Source organism: Prunus mume, linkage group LG3 (assembly GCF_029339155.1).
Source record: "Prunus mume cultivar Tortuosa linkage group LG3, ASM2933915v1, whole genome shotgun sequence".
NCBI lineage: Eukaryota > Viridiplantae > Streptophyta > Magnoliopsida > Rosales > Rosaceae > Prunus > Prunus mume.
The window spans coordinates 5852715-5874647 of NC_142700.1; the positions used below are offsets into that span (position 1 = coordinate 5852715).

The window sequence follows — 21933 nt, forward strand, 5'->3', positions numbered from 1 at the left end:
ATCAGGAACAACTTTTCTTTTTTGCACTAATTAGTGACCAAGACCTCTTTGTGCACCAGATTCTTTCCAATGTACCTACAAAAGTTTTCCTGCATAAATGAAGAAATTCGCGACACACGACCTCGTGCATAACGCCAATCATATCTCCATAGAATCTTTGTTGATAATTGATGAAATGCTGGAGAAAGATTTCCCTCATGCTTATCTAAAGGGACGCGATCAAAGTGATGTTGAGATAGAATTCCCTCTTCTGAATTTTTTTCCAAATTCTTTCATGTTTTTTTATAAAATTTTTATTACAAAAAATTGATAGCCGTTGAATGGAGAAACAAACTGAGATGTTCTAATATAATTTTCCATAACTATTTGAATTAATTGGCAAAAAAAATATAATCATGATTGATATGAAATTATTTTGGGGTCTACATGACGTGAATTAATAGAAAATTTGGAATAAGTCCAAAATTTAGAACATAAATTGGCTTTAATCCACTGGACTTATTTGTTGCCATCAATATAAGTCCTTTAACTTTTCTGCAAAATAGGATTACATTCTTTTAAAAGTATTTTCGTATGTAGATCTATTATTATTATTATTTGTAAATTATATAGTTGCTTTATTATGTCCCTGAAGTATAAGTTGTGTATTAATTAATTTATAGGACCATAATTACGAGATTTTATTATGATTTTAATATAAGGTTATACATAGATTAATAAATTTCATAATATTGCCCATTGCATAGGTATATATGTGTTTTTTCATATTTTCGACAATGTGTAATAGTATTTTATGTACTTTAAAAAAAAATATATAGGTAACATACAATTTTATTTGTCTATTTTTGTATCTGACTTATAGGTAGTCTTCTAATTTATGTTCCTAACTTATAGGTAACACAATTTATCACTAAGTCTTTTTCGTTGCTAATAATAACACTATTTACTTATATGTCAGGTATATAATTTCATATGGGTGCTTGTTTGATCGATTGGTATAATAATGCATTAAATTTAGATTTTCAATGTGTTTTCTTTATTCACCTCAAATAGTAAAATCAACACAACAAAAAAGTAATAAATATCAAAGGACCTACATCTAAAACAAAAAACGTGTGGACTAAACCCAATAGCAATTAATCATTTTGAACATAGATATAAGAAGTCGAAATATTACATATAGTGATTGAACCTACAAGATAAAGTGGCGTAGCTTTACAAAGACTTCAGATAAGATAAGTGATGAAGATTCGAGTCACAATCATGGGCCAAAGGCAAGGCTGCTCACTACTAAAAAGTGTGAATAATAATTAACCCACTAGAAAGAATGCCGGCATTGTCGTCCATGATGAAAATCAAGATGGAAAAAAATTGAAAGCATCTGGATGCTCTTAAGACTAGTAAGCATCTTGTCTGAATTGGGGTCGACTTTATTTAATGCTCTACATGTTTTGTACAGCTTCATACTTTCTCAGTGATCATGACATTGGCATTGCACAATTCAACATGATTGTCCTCCTCCAGCGGTACAAATTTGTCTGTTGCAATAATATAATAAATTGCGCAGTTTACGTCTGGGTCGTCTCTAACTCGTTGGAAGTCCATGACCTACATCCAATATAATTTAGTCCCACCAAAATTCCAATAATTTGGACGTCGATACATGCATGCATGGTCCAATTCATGCACAACTTTTTCAGATTAGTCATGATCATGAAGCACTAAGCTGCTCACTACTAAAGCTTAGTGTGAACATGATTTTTCCTCCTTAATGTTCTCACTTTCTTTTCCTCCAATTGCATTGTCCAGTTTTTGGGAGTGACCAGCTTTTGTAATATGGCAAATAGATAGTCACAATCACGGGCCAAAGCTGCTCACTAGAATATCTCAACGCAAAGAAAAAAAAAAGAAGAAGAAGAAGAAGAAGATAATGTAACCACAAAAAAAAAAAAAAAAAGACAAGTCGAGGAAAGGAAGAGAGAAAAGTAATGTATCTTTTTTATTTCTCTTATTAATGCTGATGGGTTGGTAAAAGGGTAAAGCAGGCAAATTCAGGATGTGACAAACAACATTTCTACACATGAGGATCCAACAATTTATTCTACACATTTGTGATTAAAGTTATAAAAAAATAAAAAAAAATAAAAAACATACAAATCACCTTGAATTGAAAAGTGACATATTTATCCCAACTGATATAGACAAACTTTAAAATTAATTGAGTAGACTTAAAAAAAATGATGAATTAGTGAGCCCAAGTCTGAGTGACGCTGCAAGATGATGTCCATAATGATGATGGGTTTTGTGTTTACCATAAAAACATGAGGGTTTTATATGTCCCTTTCAAAGGTCATAGGAGCAAATTTTCTACGTTTTGGTAAATATTTAATTTTAGATGACCCATAAATTATTATTAATCATATGGGTTTTGGGTTTATTTATTTCGGATAGTTAATGAAAAATCTTCTTTCAAATTATACTAGTATGCTACAGGCCTACAACAATCTTTTCAGATGCTTGTGTTGTCGATGTTAGAGCGGATTGTGGTCTTATTGGTTCATGCATATGCTGTGAATTCAAAATGTCTTTCACTCAGATATATCAAGAGTGCTGCTAATTCTAAAATTAACTGAGTATGTCATACTACCAAATTATTTATTGAATGATTAATTTATTCTAATATAAAATGACCAAAAAAGATATATTTAATTGTGAAATAAACAGTCAATATGGTGAAAGCCACTGAGGCTCTACTGTCCTTCCTATATGTGTAAGTCCTTTGCTTCTTATATGGGTGGACAATAGAGTTTATTTTTCCTCTTTTTATGGAATAGTATTTATAAATATTACAAATTTAGTTATATCCAATATTAGACATAGTCTTATAAAGAAACCCAACACCATTTAAAAACTATAAACACAAAAAAAAAAAAAACCCAAAAATTGATAACTGTCAATTTTTTCAATTTAATAGCTATATTTTAGTTTATTTGTGTGTGCAAAATATCTATATTGCCCTTTGTACTATGGATTTGAGAGAAAAATTAGATCTGCCAACTGTAGATTTTGATATTAATATTAATTGCCAAAAAAATCAAATTAGATTCATTACCTCTCGCTGGTGCTTTCTCGGTGTTTGAGCAAGAGGAGCTTCCATTGAAGCTCAGTCTCAAGTAGAACTATATTCTTCATCTCTGATCTACAATTTTCAATATTTCACTTTCGATTTCTTATTCTAAAATCGTGCTTCTATTCAATTTTTTTTTTCGGATTGTTCGGAACTTTGAATGAACCTCGGTCATATGCTCTTAGCTCTACTCCTCATCTTTGAGCTTCGATTTTCAAATTTTTTGCTTCGAATTCTTGTTATGAAATCTTTCTTATACTTAGATCGTTGGTTTTCTTTTTGGATGTTGGTTTGTTTTGTTCTTTCTTCATCCTTTCTATGGTAGACATGCATTAAAAATAGCAACATGACAGCCATTAATCAACGTGATAGTAAATTTGCAGTGTTATTACCCTAGATTGGAACATTACATCTATTAATCAACGTGATAGTAAACTACTAGTGTTATTACCTTAGATTGGAACATTACAGCCATTAATCAACATTACAGTAAATAGCAGTGTTAATACCATAGACTCGAACATTACAAACATTAATCAACGTGACAATAAATTAGCAGTGTTATTACCCTATATTGAAACATTACAACCTTTAATCAATGTGACAGTAAATAGAAGTGTTAATACCTTATATTAAAACATTACTGTCATTAATCAAAATGACAATAAATAGCAGTGTTAATACCCTGGACTGGAACATTACATCCATTAATCAATATGACAATAAACTAGCAGTGTTATTACTCTAGACTGGAACATTACAACCATTAATCAACGTGATAGTAAATAGCAGTGTTAATGCCATAGGCTGAAACATTATTACATCCATTAATCAACTTGACAGTAAACTAGCAGTATTATTATCCTAGATTGGAACAATACAACTATTAATCAACGTGACAGTAAATGTGTGGTTTTTAAATGTCTTACCTTTGAATCATTTTCTACTTGAAATTCTTCATCTTTTTTGTGTTGAATGGTTGCTTTTCTTTATTTTTCGTGATTTTGTAAATGGTCGTTAGTGATAGGTGTGGTGGTGTTCTTTGAAAAAATAATAATAAAGCGACTATGGTTTTCGAGACGTTTTCCTTGTAATGAATTGTTTGAGTTTTTATTATAAAATTGTGCTGGGCTTGTTTTGGGTGTTTTTTGAGTTTTTTGTGTTGGGCTTTTTTCAGTGGCAGTCATGTAATTTATAAAAACTTAAACACCAATTTCTTATGTAATAAATGGATTTTAGGTATGTTTCTAAAGTGCATTCCATATGGAGTTTAAAAAATATATATATATATATAATTTCAGCTCTTATTTTGAGTATATTAATAAAGACCCCTATAAATATCCACTATTATAACACATATACAATATGTATCACATAACCGTACTACAATAATATTCTATAATCTCTCCAATAATTGACCCTACTATATAAGGAATGCATGCATTGACATGCAGTCTACGGATAGATGAGCGTCTACGTGGCTGTTCCAAACACGTTGCTATCAAGCAACATGTAGTGCGATGTTATTGCATGAAGTCAATGTTGTTGTCATCCACTGGATCCTACGTGGCCCCGTCTAATGTGCATGCGTATTAGGAGAGATGACTTTTTATGTACAACTTTGAATACTAATACTAATCTCTCAATGGTATGAATAAAAGGAAAAACATAAAAAGAAATCTCCTAATGTGTAGGGTATATAATATTCCTCCATGGACATCATGGACACAACCCGTCATCTTTTTTTGCCTCGCTAATTCTTCCCATAAGATTGGGCCACCGGCGGATCCATAACTCGACTCGAATAGCTTTTAGGCCCAATCATTTCTTTATTTATAGGGTTTTTTTTTTTTTTTTTTTTGTAACAATGGTTCCTCAACTATACTCGGAGTTACATTTTGGTGGTCACTCAACTCCAAAAAATAGTTACAAAGATCACTCAATTAGGTATTGTGTTGCACCATTAGTCCATACGGTCAAGAACACAACACCTAATTGAGTGACCTCTGTAACTATTTTTGGAGTTGAATGACCAAAATGTAACTTTGAGTATAGTTGAGGGACCATTGGTACAAATAACCTTTATTTATTTATTATTTGTTATTTTGTTTTTATGAATTTCTAAGTTTACCCATGGATTTAACGAAAAAATAGACAGACTTGACGAAAGGGACTAGTAATGCAACACCATACATAATTGGGGGACCTTTGCAGCTATTTTTGGAGTTGAATAATCAAAATGTAACTACGGGTATAGTTCAAGGACCATTCCTACAAAAAAAAAAACCCTTATTTATATATAATTTTTGTTCAATTTTCTTACGATGGACGAAATCTTCTGACGAAACAAGAGGGAAGCATCAATGATCCAGTAGACTGACTCTGTACACACAAAACAAAGACAGAGACTTTATGTGGCGTTAAGGAGAAATGTTTCGTTTTTCTATTCGCTCTGTGTATTGTTGATATACTAATGCTTTGAGGGGTTTTCTTTTTCTCTGTTTAGCTGCTGAGAAATTGAGTAGAAAAGGAAAAGAAAGCGAAATCTGATTAACAATGTGAGAGAGAATGATATATTAATGCTTTGGTCAGTGGGTTGGAATCTGCAAGTCCTTGCTATGGCGAGAGAGAATGATTAACAATGTTGATTATTGAAGAAAGGGTGATTAAAATTTAACTCTATTGCTGAAGAAAGGGTCTTATATATTCTTAAGACTCCATTTAGCATTACCTTATATATGTTGTTACCACACTTTATTTGGACAAGGGTGTGACGTCTAGGGCTGCTAAAATAGTTCCTTTGTTCTCTTTGTTGCAAGTTTTAGATATTTTTGCAAACAAATGCAGATCCAAACTCATCCTAGCTAGACATTTTAAAACCACCCAAAGACATCTCGGACTGAAAAGTGACAAATTCCCAACTGATAAATCACTGGCAATACTGCGCCAAAGCACGCATAAATCAAGTCTCTTCTGCACATAAATCAACCTTTCTCCGTAGTTCATTTCCCTAAACCTCATTTAATCATGTTAACTTCTTAAACGATTACATGCTTTTCAATCTGAAAATCTTCAATTCATAACATCCATAAATATAGAAGACCAACTTGGAACATGACAAATGGATACATCAGTAGCAGTAGCAGCAAGTCAATCTATTGTTTGTGGCATTTGTAAGTTCTTGCGCAGTAAAGACTGGTATGGGGTGGCTCTAAGTCATGGATTAGGGGTAATATATGATCTTCCTCTACAAATTTGTCTGATCCCATAATGTTCCAGTCTTTGTGGCTGTGATACATGTTTTTGTTCTCTTAGCTATTACCCTGTCTCCATTTTCATCTTACCCTCTTACTCTAGAAAACCAATATGCTACAATTTTTAGAACACTCGCAAAGAAGAACGAATTCAAGAAGCTTATGGGTAATGCTAGCCAACAACTTTGCTCTGTTTCAAATTTAAAATGAGTGCGCAAATGCCATTTAGGATGAATTTTTGTTTTCTTCTTTTTGGTGGAGAGACCATATATGATAAGCTTGTACTTGATATATCAAATTATAAATTCAAGATTGGTGATAAAATTAGTGGGAAACAAACGAGGGACCTTTTTGTTCTCTTATTTCTGCAAGCACACAACAAAGTTGCAATAGATATATGCTGATGACATAGTTCTATTTTAAGAGGAATATTACCAGGAACAAGTAGTCAACTGATTATCGCCCATCTCCACGAGGCTTTACCATCTGGATTTGATTTTGCATGCTCCTTTCATAATCTGCACTGATTAAAATACTACTATAACTAGCAGCATCACCCTCACCTCTGATATCCACAAAGGAAGAGCTTGAAACAGGTGACCCAAGCAAGTAGTCGGTATCTTTCTGAGTTCGAGGGAAATTAGGCTTTCCTCCACTTGGATACAGTTCCATAGTTGGCACTAATCCATCGAGCTCTGCAGCTACTTCTTTCATGGAGGGCCTTTCTTCCCCTCTTAGCCTTAAGCATCTTTATGCCAGATGGGCCACTTTTGTGACTCTCTCAAAGTGTCCCTCCACTATTTCATCATCAAGAATTTGACCCAAGCGATCCGAGTCCAACAAGGAAACAAAGACATTTGCTAGGTTTCTCTCTGCCTCAGGCTTTTCAAAACAAAGAGCCCTTTGGCTTGTGAGTAGCTCCACTAGGACAACACTGAAACTATAGACGTCACTCTTTTCTGTTAGTATGTTTGACTGAAGATATTCAGGGTCTTAGTATCCGACTGTCCCTTGCACAAAAGTTGATAGTTTGTTTTCATCTTGATCAGGAACCAATCGTGAAGCTCCAAAATCGGATACTTTTGCTGTGTAGTTTTCGTCTAATATTATATTTGTTGCTTTCACATCTCGGTGTATGATTGGGGTAGAAGTGTAGTCCCAGTAAGCTAGTGCCCCTGCTGTATCTGATGCTATCTTCAATCGTAATGGCAATGAAATGGGTGACGTTCCTTTGTTGTTTTTCCTATGAATGTGCTCATAAAGAGTGCCATGGGCGATGAACTCGTAAACCAATATTGGTGTTTGGGTCTCCAAACAACAACCTAGGAGTCTCACAACATTTTTATGGTGGATTTGAGAAAGAACAATCACCTCGTTAACAAATTGCCTACTCTCGGTAATTGGGGCACTTACTTTGGACTTCTTTATGGCAACCACTTGTTCATTTGACAGTATTCCTTTGTAAACAGTTCCATAGCCTCCTTCACCAATTTTTCCGCTCACATGATAATTGTTTGTGGCCTTTTTAAGTTCTTCTTCAGTAAAAATTCTGGCTGCTGTCCGAACAGATCCAGCATAACTAGCCAGTTCTTGCTTTAAAAATAAGCCACCATTGTCTTCAAAGTATTTTTGTTTGAGTTTGTTGAACTTTCTGTTCTTCATTTCCTGATATATACAAAAACTCGCAACCACTAAAACCAAGATGCTCAAAGGGATACCTGCAGAAATTAAAAATCATAGTCATAGCTGATATTCGTAATTTAATTATCACCAAAAGTCAGTTTTGGTCCCTATAGTTTGGCACTTGAACCACTTTTGACCATGTAGTTTCAATTCTGTCAAATTTTCCATTGTAGTTTCATAATTGTATTTAGGACAATTCTAATTTCCATCAAGTTATTCTAATTTCTGTCATCTATTCCAGGTCAAAAATGGCAAAATTTGAGGATTGTTCTTAAATTGCTACAGTTATGAAACTAAAATGGCAAAATTGACGAAATTGAAACTGTAGAATCAAAAATAGTTGAAGTGTCAAACTATAAGGACCAAAAGTGACTTTTGGTCTTTAATTATTTATGTTATATATCCTGGGGTCGGATGTGAAAACTATATTTCTAATTAAAAACAGAAATATATAGTGTATTAAAAAATCTGGTGTCTTTTTTAGCTTCAAAAGTTAGACAAAGTAATATATCTTGCCTTTGATATGCATTCGGATAAATTCTTTTTTAAAATTTGTTTCCCTACTATTTTGTTTCAGAATCATGAATAATTTACCATTCATAGCATATACTGTTTGTGTGTTGTATGGCCAACGTGTTGAATTAATTGGCTATAAAATATATAGGATGCATGCTTATATCTAAAATAGCTAGCTGGTTACATACCCAACGTAATTTTAAATGAAATTACAGAGGCAGATTTGATGCACGTAATTGCGTCCTGGTTTTTGTAGCCACTATTACATGAGCAAGAGTAATTTCCAGCTAGATTTTTGCACTTTCCATTGTTACAACGGTTCGAATTCAAAGCGCACTCATCAATATCTGAAAGAAATAAGAAAAACACATATAGATATATATCACGTATCAATTAAGAAGAATCCCGAATTCTGAGCAACAATAATTAACTACCACACGCACAAACATATGTTTATTGCAGTATACTAATTTTTCTCGTGTTGTGAGACTAGGTAGGATATTGTCAAACTCAGACTGTGTGAGGTCCAGATTTACAACCTAGGGTATTATATTATAGGGAGTTTCACTAAAACACCCAAAATGGAGGTTGAAATTATAAAAAAAAAACCCAACACCCAAAACACTTTATAAACACACCCAAAACTCATCATTACACACACTCAAAACCCATTTATAAACACTCCCAAAAAGTTGACTTTGCGGTTGATTTTGGGTGTGTTTTTATGTTTAAATAGTGCTTGGGTTTTTTTATAAATACATGTCTAGGATTGAGTTTATTTATAAATTTGTATATATTATATGGGTATGTATAGAAAGATGGTACATATAATATACCTTGGCAACCTTGTGGGAGGTAAGGGTTCCCTTGGTATCCAGGCAAGCACTGGCAAAAGTAACCAGACGATGCAGACGTCTTATTGATGATCCGGTCGACACACTTGGTAGTTTTGTTATGACATGGATAATCCACTCTCTTTTGAGCTGCACTACATGACTGATTCCCAATTTCCCAATTGAGAATCATTGGAAGCCTATTATTGGATTTCAGTTGTTGAAAACTTGTCTCCCCGGAGAAATTGAACTGGCCCTCTTGCACAACAAAGGCGTAGCTGCAAGGGTTAAAGCCCGTAATAAGTATATGATTGTAATAGCTACTCAATTTCAGAGTCTGATTTTTGAGTCCACTAGGGATGGAAGTTTGGCAACACCCGATGCCAGAGCAAGAGTCCTTCTCAGCGCTGTTGAGGCTGTAACACAGCGACATGCAACCGGTGATGAACCTTTCCTCATCTGCTCGGTAGCCTGTAAATAGTGCATAAGTGTCGCAAGTTCGCAACCAATGGCGATGAACTTGTTTTTGGTACTGGATATGGTGTAATTAGACAAACTGAGCCGAAAGCCTACGCTGTCATTCGTTGGCACGCCCTGCTCGTCATAACAATCTCGGGCAGCTGACAGCTCTATTTGCAGCTCACCTTCCTCAAGGTATATGTTAGTAACAGGGAGATTACCTTTCATCAAATATGCAGTTGGGGGATTGGTAGAGCTGGAACAATTGATAAAAAACTTATCGTCTTTGTAACAACCTACCTCCATGCCAAATGGAAATGGCACGGTCAGATTACCACACTGGGTTAGGCATCCTGGCCGGGGTTGAGCTGCTGCTTCAGCTGTAATTGCAGCCGCATTCCGAATATGAAATGAAATTTTAAGATTGGAGATAGTGGCAGTAAAAAAACAGTTGGTTAAGGCGTAGAATTTTTCTTTGATTAATCCTATATATGTAGATTTATAAGTAACTACTTGTCCCCTTGACATAAATAAATTTAATAGTAAATTTGACTTATACCCTTCAAATTCAATTTGCTGTACCTAAAACCCTTCACTTTTTGTTCCTATAAATAATACCCAATTTGTATAAGTAAAAATCCATGACTAGGATCCAACTCAGCAAGTTACCTAATTAAGCATAAAACATGATTTATTGTACTTTTCAGATTCCAAAAATACCCTCAACTAAGCCATTATTGCATTTTGTATATTAATGTAGAAATCAATATGGAAACAGTTTTTAATTGGATTGTATATAATGACAGATGTTGAATTTGGAAATATCTCCAAATGGTTGTAATGGATGTAGGAATTAATTTTGAAACATTTTAAAAAAATTTAACAATAAATTCAAATTTAGGTAATTGGTTTGTTTAATAAAATGTTTATGTTATTTTCTTTTTATGAATTATACATGACTAATAATCCACTTTATAATTGTTTATGAATAAAACTGTACATACTAATTATGTTGAAAAAATAATGTACCTATTACTTGTTTGTTTTATGAAAAACATAATTTACCTAGTATGAAAAGTGTACATAATTATCTATTCCAAATAGTGTACCTATACACATTTAGGTATATTGTAAAACAATTTACCTGTGGGTAAATAATGTACCTATATTTTATATAAATTATTGTGTACCTATTTTTAATTATGAAAAATATACGCAATTACAAAGTAACTGACTTTGTTTTTGTTTTTTGTAAATAATATACCTATATTTTATATGTATATATTTATATTATATTTTTCATAGGTACATTATTGGATATGTAATTTACAGATTTTTTGTTTGTTTGTAATTTTAGGGGGCGAGATGTGAGAGGGAATGACAACTAAAAGAAATGGGGTGATTGATATGCTATTAATAGGGAGTATATTAATTACAATTATGGCAGTTAATGAAATGCTTGAAATAAATTATAAATAAAATATGAAGTTTAGTGGCAATGATGTAAAAACATAGAAATACTACGACCTCTTATATCCTACTAGTCATTAAAATTTGAAATTGGGTTTTACACATAGATTTATAGAGTGATGGGTATATGTCTAGGAAATAGAAAATATAGGGATCTATATTGGACCTAAATTTAATTTAGTAAGTTGACCGAGAGCATTATATATATATATAGTTGTGTGTTGTAGGTATGGACTGCTTCTTGCGACAACATCAATTTCATCTCTTTATTAGTTTTTTAGGATTATAATATATGTGGATGGAGAAATGACTCCTAACATATACGGGACCAGGGACCAAATACTTTTAAACGAGGATGTGACAAACGACAATTCTAGATCCAACGACTTATTCTACACATTTGAATTGAAAAGTGACATATATATCCCAATTGATATAGAGTGCTGCTAAATAAACTCTAAAATTAACTAAATACACTAAATATGTATATATATATATATAAATATATAAATATGAGTAAATAGACCACACTCAGGAGGTGTTGGTCAAAAACCCTCCGGTACCTAAGTTAATTCAATTGGATCTTTGAAAAAAGATACGGCAATAGCTAAAATAGATGAGGTTTTCTCTTACGGGGAGAGTTGGGTGACAGGAGCTGTGTGTGGTGGCACTTAGCCATGTGGGAGAGAGGAAAGAAGGAGTGGCAATGGCAAAGAAAGAGAGAGGGGATTTTTGTCAGGTTTTGGAATTACTTTGAATGTCATGTGTGACTATGTATTTATAATCTCCTTGTGAGCTGGAATTTTAGGAGAATAATCTTGACTTGATTAGGATTATGTCTCTTAATGTAATTTTTTCCAGCCCAACTCAAACAAATTAGTTTTGAGCTCTATCATCGTGGATTGAAGTCACAATTGTTCTTAATTAGTAAATAAAAATAAGAATAAATGACCTTCGGTTCAGAGCGGGGCCCATATTTGAATCAATCGGAGAGGCTAGAGGCATATTAATTGGTGGAGATACTTAATGTGGCATTCATTTTAGCACAAAAACAAGTAATTATTAGAGGCATATTTTTTCTGTAGCTATCCATATGATATCATGTGCTAGCTAGCTGGCTCAAGAGAGTCGTTGCTTCTTCCTGATCAGGTGGAATGGTGGTCTTGATCATGGCTTAGTCGATTTTTTATTGTTTAAAAAAACATTTTAGTATAACTATTCCAAAAAAATTAATAAAAAGAGTTGAAAAATTAAAAAATTCTATCGCCTTTTCATCAAGCACGGCAAACATGAATGCATGTCCCAAATCATGTATATCACTTTTTAAATTGATGATAACTTTGGAAAAAGAAAAAGATTAATGATTCTTTTCCTTTTTTTTTCTTTGAGGGGAGACCATATTATAAAGGAATTACGATGATTACGGAAAGTGTTAGAAATCAACGTTGTATATAACTTGGACATTTTGAATACAAGCCAGCCAATTACAGAAGCATTGCTTGCATTGCACGCTTTTATTTTACGAGGCACTCACTCAAACTGTAACAAACTGAAATTCAAATCAACGACCATGATCGTAAGGCTCTACTGCAATTGAAGCACTATCACCAACTTCACCTCTAACATCCAAAACGTAATCATAATAATTAGCAGCAGGTGACCCGAGCAAGTGGTCCGTATCTTCGGAAGACCGTTGGATATCATCAGCCTTTTCCCCAGCCGTATTCTTTCCCATAATTTGCACTAATCCCAGGAGCTCCACGGCTACTTCATTCATGGGAGGCCTTTCTTCACCTCTTAACGCTATACATTTTTTTGCCAGATTGGCAACTTTTTCTACGATTGTCTCGAAATTATGTTCCTCCTTAACTACATCTGCATCAAGAATTTCAGCTAGCCGGCCCTCTTTCATTGCGCAAACAAAGACGTTTGCTAGGTTTTCTGCCTCATTTTTTCTCTTGATTAGTGCCTTTTTGCCTGTGAGTAGCTCCGCTAGGACAACTCCAAAGCTATAAACATCACTCTTATCTGTTAGAATGTGTGACTGAAGATATTCAGGGTCCAAGTAACCAAGCGTCCCTTGCACCAAAGTTGCTAGTTGATTTTGATCTTCCAGAACCAACCGTGAAGCCCCAAAGTCTGCTACTTTAGCCACATAATTCTTGTCCAATAGTATATTCATTGCTTTCACATCTCGGTGTATTATTGGATTTAGAAATGGAGTGGTGCAAGTACGAGAGAGCTTCTGCAGTACCTGATGCTATCTTCAACCGCGATTCCAACGAAAGTTTTTCTTTTCCATCTTTTCCATGAAGGTGATCATAAAGAGTGCCATTGGAGATGAACTCATAAACGAGAATAGGTGTTTGGGTCTCTAAACAACAACCAAGGAGCTTCACAACATTTTTATGGTTGATTTGAGATAGAAGAATCACCTCGTTAGCAAACTCCAAGCTGTCAGTAATTGGGGCACTGACTTTGGACATTTTTATGGCAACCTCTCTTTTATCTGCAGGCAATATACCTTTGTAAACTAGTCCAGACCCTCCTTCACCAATCTTTCTCTTTTCATCGTAATGGTCTGTCATCTTCTTCAGATCTTCTTCAGAAAAGATTGAGGCTGTCTCTATGGATCCATTGTATCGAGTCAGTTGTTGTCGTAAAAGTAAGCCCCCATTTTGTTTAAAGAACTTTTCTTGTTGTTTCTTGAACTTTCTTCTCTTGACTCCGCAATATATCCAAAAGACTAAAACCAGTAAAACTAAGAAGCTCAGACAGACACCTGCAAAATCCAAGTCAAACTTGCTTTTATAGATGACATGGTGGGACTATGATCACAATGAAATTGATTATTCAATTTTTTTTAAAATTATATTATTACTGGTCAAATAAAAGCAGCTTATTGTTATTTTCTTAGACAAACGTGTTGACCTATTTATGAACAAGTGTATAACATGCATGTATGCCTGTTAATTACAATACATATTCTATGTAAATAGCAGCTGGCAATATGAAATTAACTAGCATACCCAATGAAATTTTGAGGGCAGTGTTCTTTGTTCCGGGTATGCAAGTCTTGGGGTCGTGGTTTCTGTACCCACTATTACATTTACAATAGTAACTTCCATCTAGATTATGGCAAGTTCCATTGTCGCAGGGGTTTGAAGTCTCGCACTCATCAATATCTGAAACGGAAAGAAAAATAATCCCATGTCAAGCAATAAAATTGGGTAAGAATCAAGTTAATGATCCATTGGATTTGATATTGTTATCCAAAGCGCACTCATCAATATCTGAAAGAAATAAGAAAAATACATATATAGATATATATATCACATATCAATTAAGAAGAATCCCCAATTCTGAGCAACAATAATTAACTAGCACACGCACAAACATATGTTTATTGCAGTACACTAATTTTCTCGTGTTGTGAGACTAGGATATTGTCAAACTCAGACTGTGTGTGGTCAAGATTTACAATCTAGGATATATATATATATATATATATATGCAGTCCCTTTCTATTGAGGATCCTCAAATAATTTTATTTGAGGGACACCTTTTAAGGGTACCCTACAGTTTTTTTTCCAATGATCCAAATTATCTATTTTTTAGGTCTTCATTCATAGATCATCCTTACAAAAAAATTAGACAAATCGGAAACTGTTTCGACATCCAATTGTGTCATACAAAATCAATGAACACGGTGCTTCAAGAAAGTACTAAAATTTCAATAACTCAATTGAATGGTCAAATGATATCGGATTTAAGTGATTTTTTGTAGAAATAATCTTTGAATGTGTATCTACAAAATAGACGGTTTGAATTAGTGAAATACAATCCAGAGTGGGCCTTATAAGGGTGTCCCTCAAATAAGATTATTTGAGGGATCCCTCAATGGAAGCTCTCTGTGTATATATATATATATATATATATATATAGCTATATATATGTATTATATTATATGGGTATGTATATAAAGATGGTACATATAATATACCTTGGCAACCATCTGGGAGGTAAGGGTTCCCTTGGTATCCAGGCAAGCACTGGCAAAAGTAACCAGACGATGCAGGCTTGTTATGGATGATCCGGTCGACACACTTGGTAGTTTTGTTATGGCATGGATAATCCACTCTCTTTTTAGCTGCACTACATGACTCATTACCAATTTCCCAATTGAGAATCATTGGAAGTCTTTTAGTGTTGCTAAGTACTTGAAAACTTGTCTCCCCGGAGAATGTGAATTGGCCATTTTCCACAACGAAGGCGAAGCTGCAGGGGTTGAAGTTCCAGCTATATTTGTGATTGTAAAAGCTCTCCAATGTTATATTCTGATTTGTGAGTCCGCTAGGGATGTAAGTCTGGCAACACCCGATGCCGGAGCAAGAGTCGTTAACGCTGGGAATGCTCTGACAAAAAGATGTGCACCCACTCATGTACTGTTCTGTTTCTCGGTAGCCTCCAAAAATTGCATTAGTGTCGCAACCAACAGCCATGAACCTGTTTTTGGTAGCGGATATGGTGAATTCAGCCATCTTGATCGAAGAGAAGGCTTGGCTGTCATTGGTTTGCTCGCCCTGTTGGTCATAACAATCTTTGGTAATAAGCATCTGTATTTGCAACTCACCTTCCTCAAGTGATATGTTAGTCACAGGGAGATTACCTTCCCCCAAATATGCAATTGGGGATTGGTAGATTGGGAACAATTGATAAAAAACTTTTCTTCCCTGTAACAACCTGAATCTATGCCAAATGGATATGGAACGCTCACATTACCACACTTCTGGTTCAGGCACCGCCGAGGCGGGTGGGCTTGAGGTGCTGCTGTTGTAACCGCGGCTACTAATAATGCAACCAGTACTCCCACCATTAGCAAAGAGTTTTGCATAGTAAGCCTACTCTTCCCTTGTAAGGCCGTGCCTTCCTTCCTTCTACTCTCGTTGTACTGTTTATATACTACTTATTTGTCTGTGAATGTAATTTTTTTCCGGCCCAAGTCCATGCTGAGGTCGTCCCTGCTGTTGCTTCCTGGAATTTTAGCTTCTCTTTTTGGCTGAGTGCACCTGTAACACGCCAGCGCATTGACGACTAATTTTTAAAAATCCATCCATTGGCGAGCCCCGCTTGGGTTCATTTTTGGAACACAAACAAAAATTAATTTTAAAAAGTTAACAAAAATAAAAGTTCAAATGTCAAAATAATCTCTGGGTTTTACCATGTTAGTCAACTTAGTCCATGTGTTTAGTATCGTTAGCCAATGTGATCCAATCTGTTAGATTTACCGTTAAATAACGTTATAAATATATTTTTTAAAGACCTTTTTGAAATTAATTAAAAAAATTGAAATTAATGTTTTCTTTATATATAAAATAATGATTTAGTCTTTCCAATTTCAAATTTTAAAAACCCAAACAATAATCTAGTCATTTTTTATTTAAATGTACTTTAAATAAAATTATTGACTAATTTTTTAACAAAAAATAAATCTTATTAGTCTATACATAATTGCAAAAAGAATTAAATGAAGTTATAAAAAAAATTACAATAAATAAGTTAAATTTGGCGTAGGCTCATATCGACCCATTTAGTGGCCTGGCACGAGCACTGCCCGTGGACTCGAACCGAGATTGATAATTTTTCAGAATGGGTGAGTCTGACACGACATGTTTATTAAATGGTCTTATTCTAAACGGGCAAGGTCGGCTCGACAAGGCTTGTTTGACACCTCTAATTTACCGTTAAATAACATTAATTTTTTGAAAAACCTTTTTGAAATTAATTTAAAATTTTGAACTAAGTCCTTCTCTTGCGCGAGTTCTTGTTGTTGCTGCTGCTACAGCTACAGCAATTGTTACCGCTAGTGAAAGTACTAGCAACATTGAAAGTTGCATAAGCATCCCATATTGAACGTCGATGCATATACATATACATACATGCATGCATGATGCATGGTTAGTCCCACCTAAAATTCCAATTATTTGGACGTCGATGCGTATACCTGCATACATGCATGCATGGTTAATCCTTTTTCAGCTTTTTCATATATTAGTCATGATCATGAAGCACCCATGACACACATCACCTAGTCTTTTGGAGGGAATTAAAAAAAAAAAAAGTATTTTTGATTGGGAAAATAAGGTTGTTGAGTGAGAGAGAAAAAAAAAAAGCTTTTTATCACAAAACATCTTTCACATTTGCGAAACTATCAGTTGCGTCCTTAAAGCCTGACATCAATATGGGTGCTCTTAAATAGTCCCTGCCATGACTTTCCGTCAAAAAAATAATTTAATCTCGTGACGTGAGATCACGCGCCCATTTATGAGGGATATAATCGTCAGATCAACTCCCGGGCAAAAGAGGGCCTAGGCTTGCGTGACGGCTCCAGCATGCAAGGGCAAGACGTGTGGCCCACCAACCCGGGCAAGCCCACAGGCAATTACAGCATGTGCTGCTGTCTAGGCAAGTGACATAATGCTGATGTCATTATTATGACATTAGCAGCCAATTAAAATAATAAAAAAATTGATGCTCTCTAATGTTTCTCTCCGTGTGGAAAGCTCTCAAAGTCTGTTGAAAGACTTGGGGAAAAGGACCCGTGCTCTCTCTTGCTTACCGTGAAGGAGGAGAAATCAGCAGCCCGCGTTTTCCTCCTTTCCAGCTGCTTCACTCACATGGCTTTGTAGTTATAGTTATAAACTGAAATTTCACATGATTGGGGTTCGACTTCGGCATCAGTATATTTGTCGTAATTACAACTTGCAAGTTGCAACTTACCTTTCACGAGGGTGCTCATCGTGATTCACGAGTCACTCATATGATTAGGTTCGAGGGAACACATGGTCCGCCTCGTACATCATTATTACAAATTAGTGCGTTAACTGCAATAATGTTGCAGACTATTATTTCTTGTTGGATTGCCATGGCTGGCTCCATCTCCCACATGATGATGATCGATGCATGCATCCATGTCCCATGATGGAGATAGAATTTTAAAGCATCTCAACAACGTCGATGCATTGCGTACCAATGGAATGCAAAATGTAATGTCTCCAAAATGTGTGATTAATGCCTAACGTGAAATATGTTTGAGATATGATTGGCGGTGGGAAGTTTTTAAAGAAAAATAAACGAATTTACATATACAGTGGCAGTTCAAAAAAAGTTGCTTAAGACGTAGAATTTTTCTTTCATTAATCCTACATGTAGATTAGATACTTTATATAAATAAATTTAATTTAGTAACTTGTATTATTTAATCCTCTTCATTTATTGAATTAAGTTGACCGAGAGCATTATATATAGGGAAATGTGGTAGCCTGTAGGCATGGATTGCTTCTTGCAACAACATCTATTTCATCTCTTATTAGTTTATTAGGATTATAATATATGTGGATGGAGAAATGACTCTGTAACTCCGTACATATAAAGGACAAATACTTTTAAACGAGGATGTGACAAACAATAATTATAGATCCAACGACATATTCTACGCATTTGCAATTAAAGGTTTTTTTTTTTTTTTTTTTGCAATTAAAGGTTTTTACAAATCACTTTGAATTGAAAAGTAACATATATATCCCAACCAAGGTCTAAAATATCGATGGTATTGGGAATATCGGTGGTCTAAAAATACAAAAATTTCTATGGAAATTTGGTAAAAATTGAATAAAAATCATGGAAATTGTAATAAAAACTTGAAATTTTTTATTGAAACTTTGGAGGATGTTTATTCATTCAATTATCTATTAGTTTATCACAAAAAATTGGAAGGAAATGCATTGCATGATGGGTTAAGTGATTTAAGTTAATTATATAGTGAACTGACAAACAATGCGAGTGTAGAAAATATGTAGTAATTAATGAAAGAATATTAAATACATCATAATCATTTATATATAATGATTTACTACAATATTTTACACTTTATACATTGTATGGTATAAGATACATGAGTGATTTAGTATCACACAGAGTTCTCATTAGGTTAAAATTTTTCACTATCTTCATTATCTCTACGTGTAGAATAAGTGTATTATGAATAGTAGTCATAAAATGATAAACCCCCAAAATAGTTTTGAATGTAATTGTAGAGCTAACTAAGCTGCTGTAGCCGCGGCCGCCATACCATTACCAAGGAGACTTGCATCATAAGCATCCTCTCATGTAAGAATGGCATTGCATACTATATGCACAACTTAATTCCGTGTAGTATGGTCTATATATTCTACAAAACTATATGTTGAATTATGAGTCAATAAACTGCTAACAAGCCTGGCGTTTTGTAGGCATATTATCCATGTAAGGAATGAGGACTGGTAGGGTCACGCCGTGGCCAAGTGGGCTAGCCTAGAGGATGTCCTCATCTTTACTAATTTGTCGGTTGATGCAAATGTCCCATTCCCCTTTTTCTACGTTGAAGTCGTCTGTATAATTTCCAATTTCTTACCAAGTGGAACTTTGAAAAGGATATATGCATGTCAAATTCTTGTGCAGTAAAGACTGGTGCGCATGGCATTGGCCCATCGAGAGTCATATGGCGGGTTCCAATAATGTTGCAGTCCATGGCCACATGCCGTGGAAAATGTACGCATTGATTGTGTCTATTTTTGTTAGAGTTTTGTATAGGTTTTGAAGAAGAAGAGAAAAACAATATGCAAGAGAAAACCGAGAGCTTAGCTAAAACAAAACTTCTGTATTTTTGTATTGTATGCTCTAAAAACTTTCGGGCAAGCAGCAGTGTGTGCTATGTATGACTGTTAGAAAAATAGCTGGATTCTCTTACATCACTTGAGAATCACAGCCTTACATCCAAAACTGCCTTCTAAGATCTTTACACGTGGCTATAGCCACTTAACACTAACTTGACGCCTCACACTTGCCTATTTTAGAGACTAAGTGAATACACCATTTCACTTAGGGACTTTAATCACACTCTCATCACTCACCACTTATATTTCAACACTCCCCTTTAAGTTGTGAGCTGATTTCACCAAGTTTCTCTCGAGATAGCATAAACGATCCTTAGCCAATGCCTTAGTAAAAATCTGCTAGTTGCTCATTTGTGGGGCAATAGATCAAATCCACGAGTTCCTTCTTGCAAAGCATCTTTAATAAAATGATACCTCCGATCAATATGCTTGGTTTTCTGATGGAAAACAGGATTCCTTGTAATGGCAATAGCTGAAATGTTGTCACAGTGGAGAGGGTAGCTTACATTTGAAGTTCTCCAAAGTCTTCTAGGACAAATCTCAACCAAATAGCTTGTGTTGTTGCTTCAGAGGCACTGATGTATTCAGCTTCTGCAGTAGAGAGTGCAACACAATTTTGCTTGATTGAGGCCCAAGCAAACACTCCACTCCCAAAAGAAAAAGCGTATCAGATGTGCTCTTGCTATCATCCACTAAGCCCACTCCAATCTGTCACAATAGCCAATTAGAACTGCTCCTTTTCCTTTCATACTCCAGACCACAATCCAAGGTTCCTTTTACATATCTAAGGACACGTTTTGCTGTTCCAAGGTGTTTGCTAGTGGACAATGCATAAACCCAAGCGGACTAGCCTGCAAACATAATGTCGTGTCTAGTAGCTGTGAGATGAGGACTCCCAACAATCCTTCTATATTGCTCTTCACTTGCCAAACCACTCCCATCATCCTTACTTAGTTTCTCGAGGTAACTAGTGGAATAGACACCGGTTTACACTCACTCAAACCAAATCTGTTAACTGAGTTGTTGCATATTTCTTCCGATGAATGAATATGCTTGTTGGTGTTTGAATGACTCCCATTCCCAAGAAGTGATGTAAGAGTCCCAGATCGTCATTTCATACTTCTCCTTCATGTCCTTCTTAAAATCTTCTAGCATTTCATGATCATTTCCAGTGTAGACTATATCATCTACATAAATGGAAACTATCAGGATATTTTCTGCACCTCTTGCTTTGACATAAAGTGTAGCTTCACTTTGACTCTTTGTAAATCCACACTCACAAAATAACCATCAATTTCACTATACCAAGCTCTTGCTGTTTCAAGCCATATAGAGCTTTGTGTAGTTTGTAAACCTTGCTTTCACTTCCTTTTACCACAAATCCTTCCGGCTGGTCTACATACACTTCTTCCTCTAAAATACCATTTAGAAAAGCTGACTTGACATCAATTGGTACTGCCAACCCTTCTCAGCTGCAAGGGCAATCAAGGTTCGAATAATGTCTAATCTAGCCACTGGTGCAAACGTTTCATTGTAGTCCACCCCTGGTTTTTGTGAGTATCCCTTGGCCACCAGTCTTGCTTTATTCTTCGCCTTTGAGCCATCCAAATTTAGCTTAGTTTTAAACGCCCATTTAACTCCAATAACTGGTTTTTCCATAGTCTGTCAACAAGTTCCCATGTCTTATTCTTTTCTATCATATTCAACTCATCTTTCATTGCCTTCAACTATGATTCCTCCTTCACAGCTTCTTCAAACTTCTCAGGCTACATTGTGCACAGGTTGCATTGTGCCAAAATGTCATCCAACTTCCTCCATTTCAATGGTGTATGATCGAAGGTCTGAGTATCTTCCAACCTACTGCTTTCCTTGCTTGA

The 21933-nt window shown here is 34.9% G+C and overlaps 1 protein-coding gene and 1 pseudogene across 1 annotated transcript; both read right to left on the reverse strand.

The window, feature by feature from the left end:
* Positions 1-6704: 6704 nt before the first annotated feature.
* LOC103325254 (wall-associated receptor kinase 2 pseudogene) lies at positions 6705-10400 on the reverse strand (annotated as a pseudogene).
* A 2370-nt stretch (positions 10401-12770) lies between these two features.
* Positions 12771-16458, reverse strand: LOC103325255 (wall-associated receptor kinase 2-like). Its single transcript, XM_008227408.2, is given in 5 exon segments — positions 12771-13554; positions 13556-14124; positions 14372-14527; positions 15346-16035; positions 16038-16458. Coding segments are annotated over 5 exon segments (2265 nt in total). The 5' UTR covers positions 16237-16458; the 3' UTR covers positions 12771-12903.
* Positions 16459-21933: the final 5475 nt, after the last annotated feature.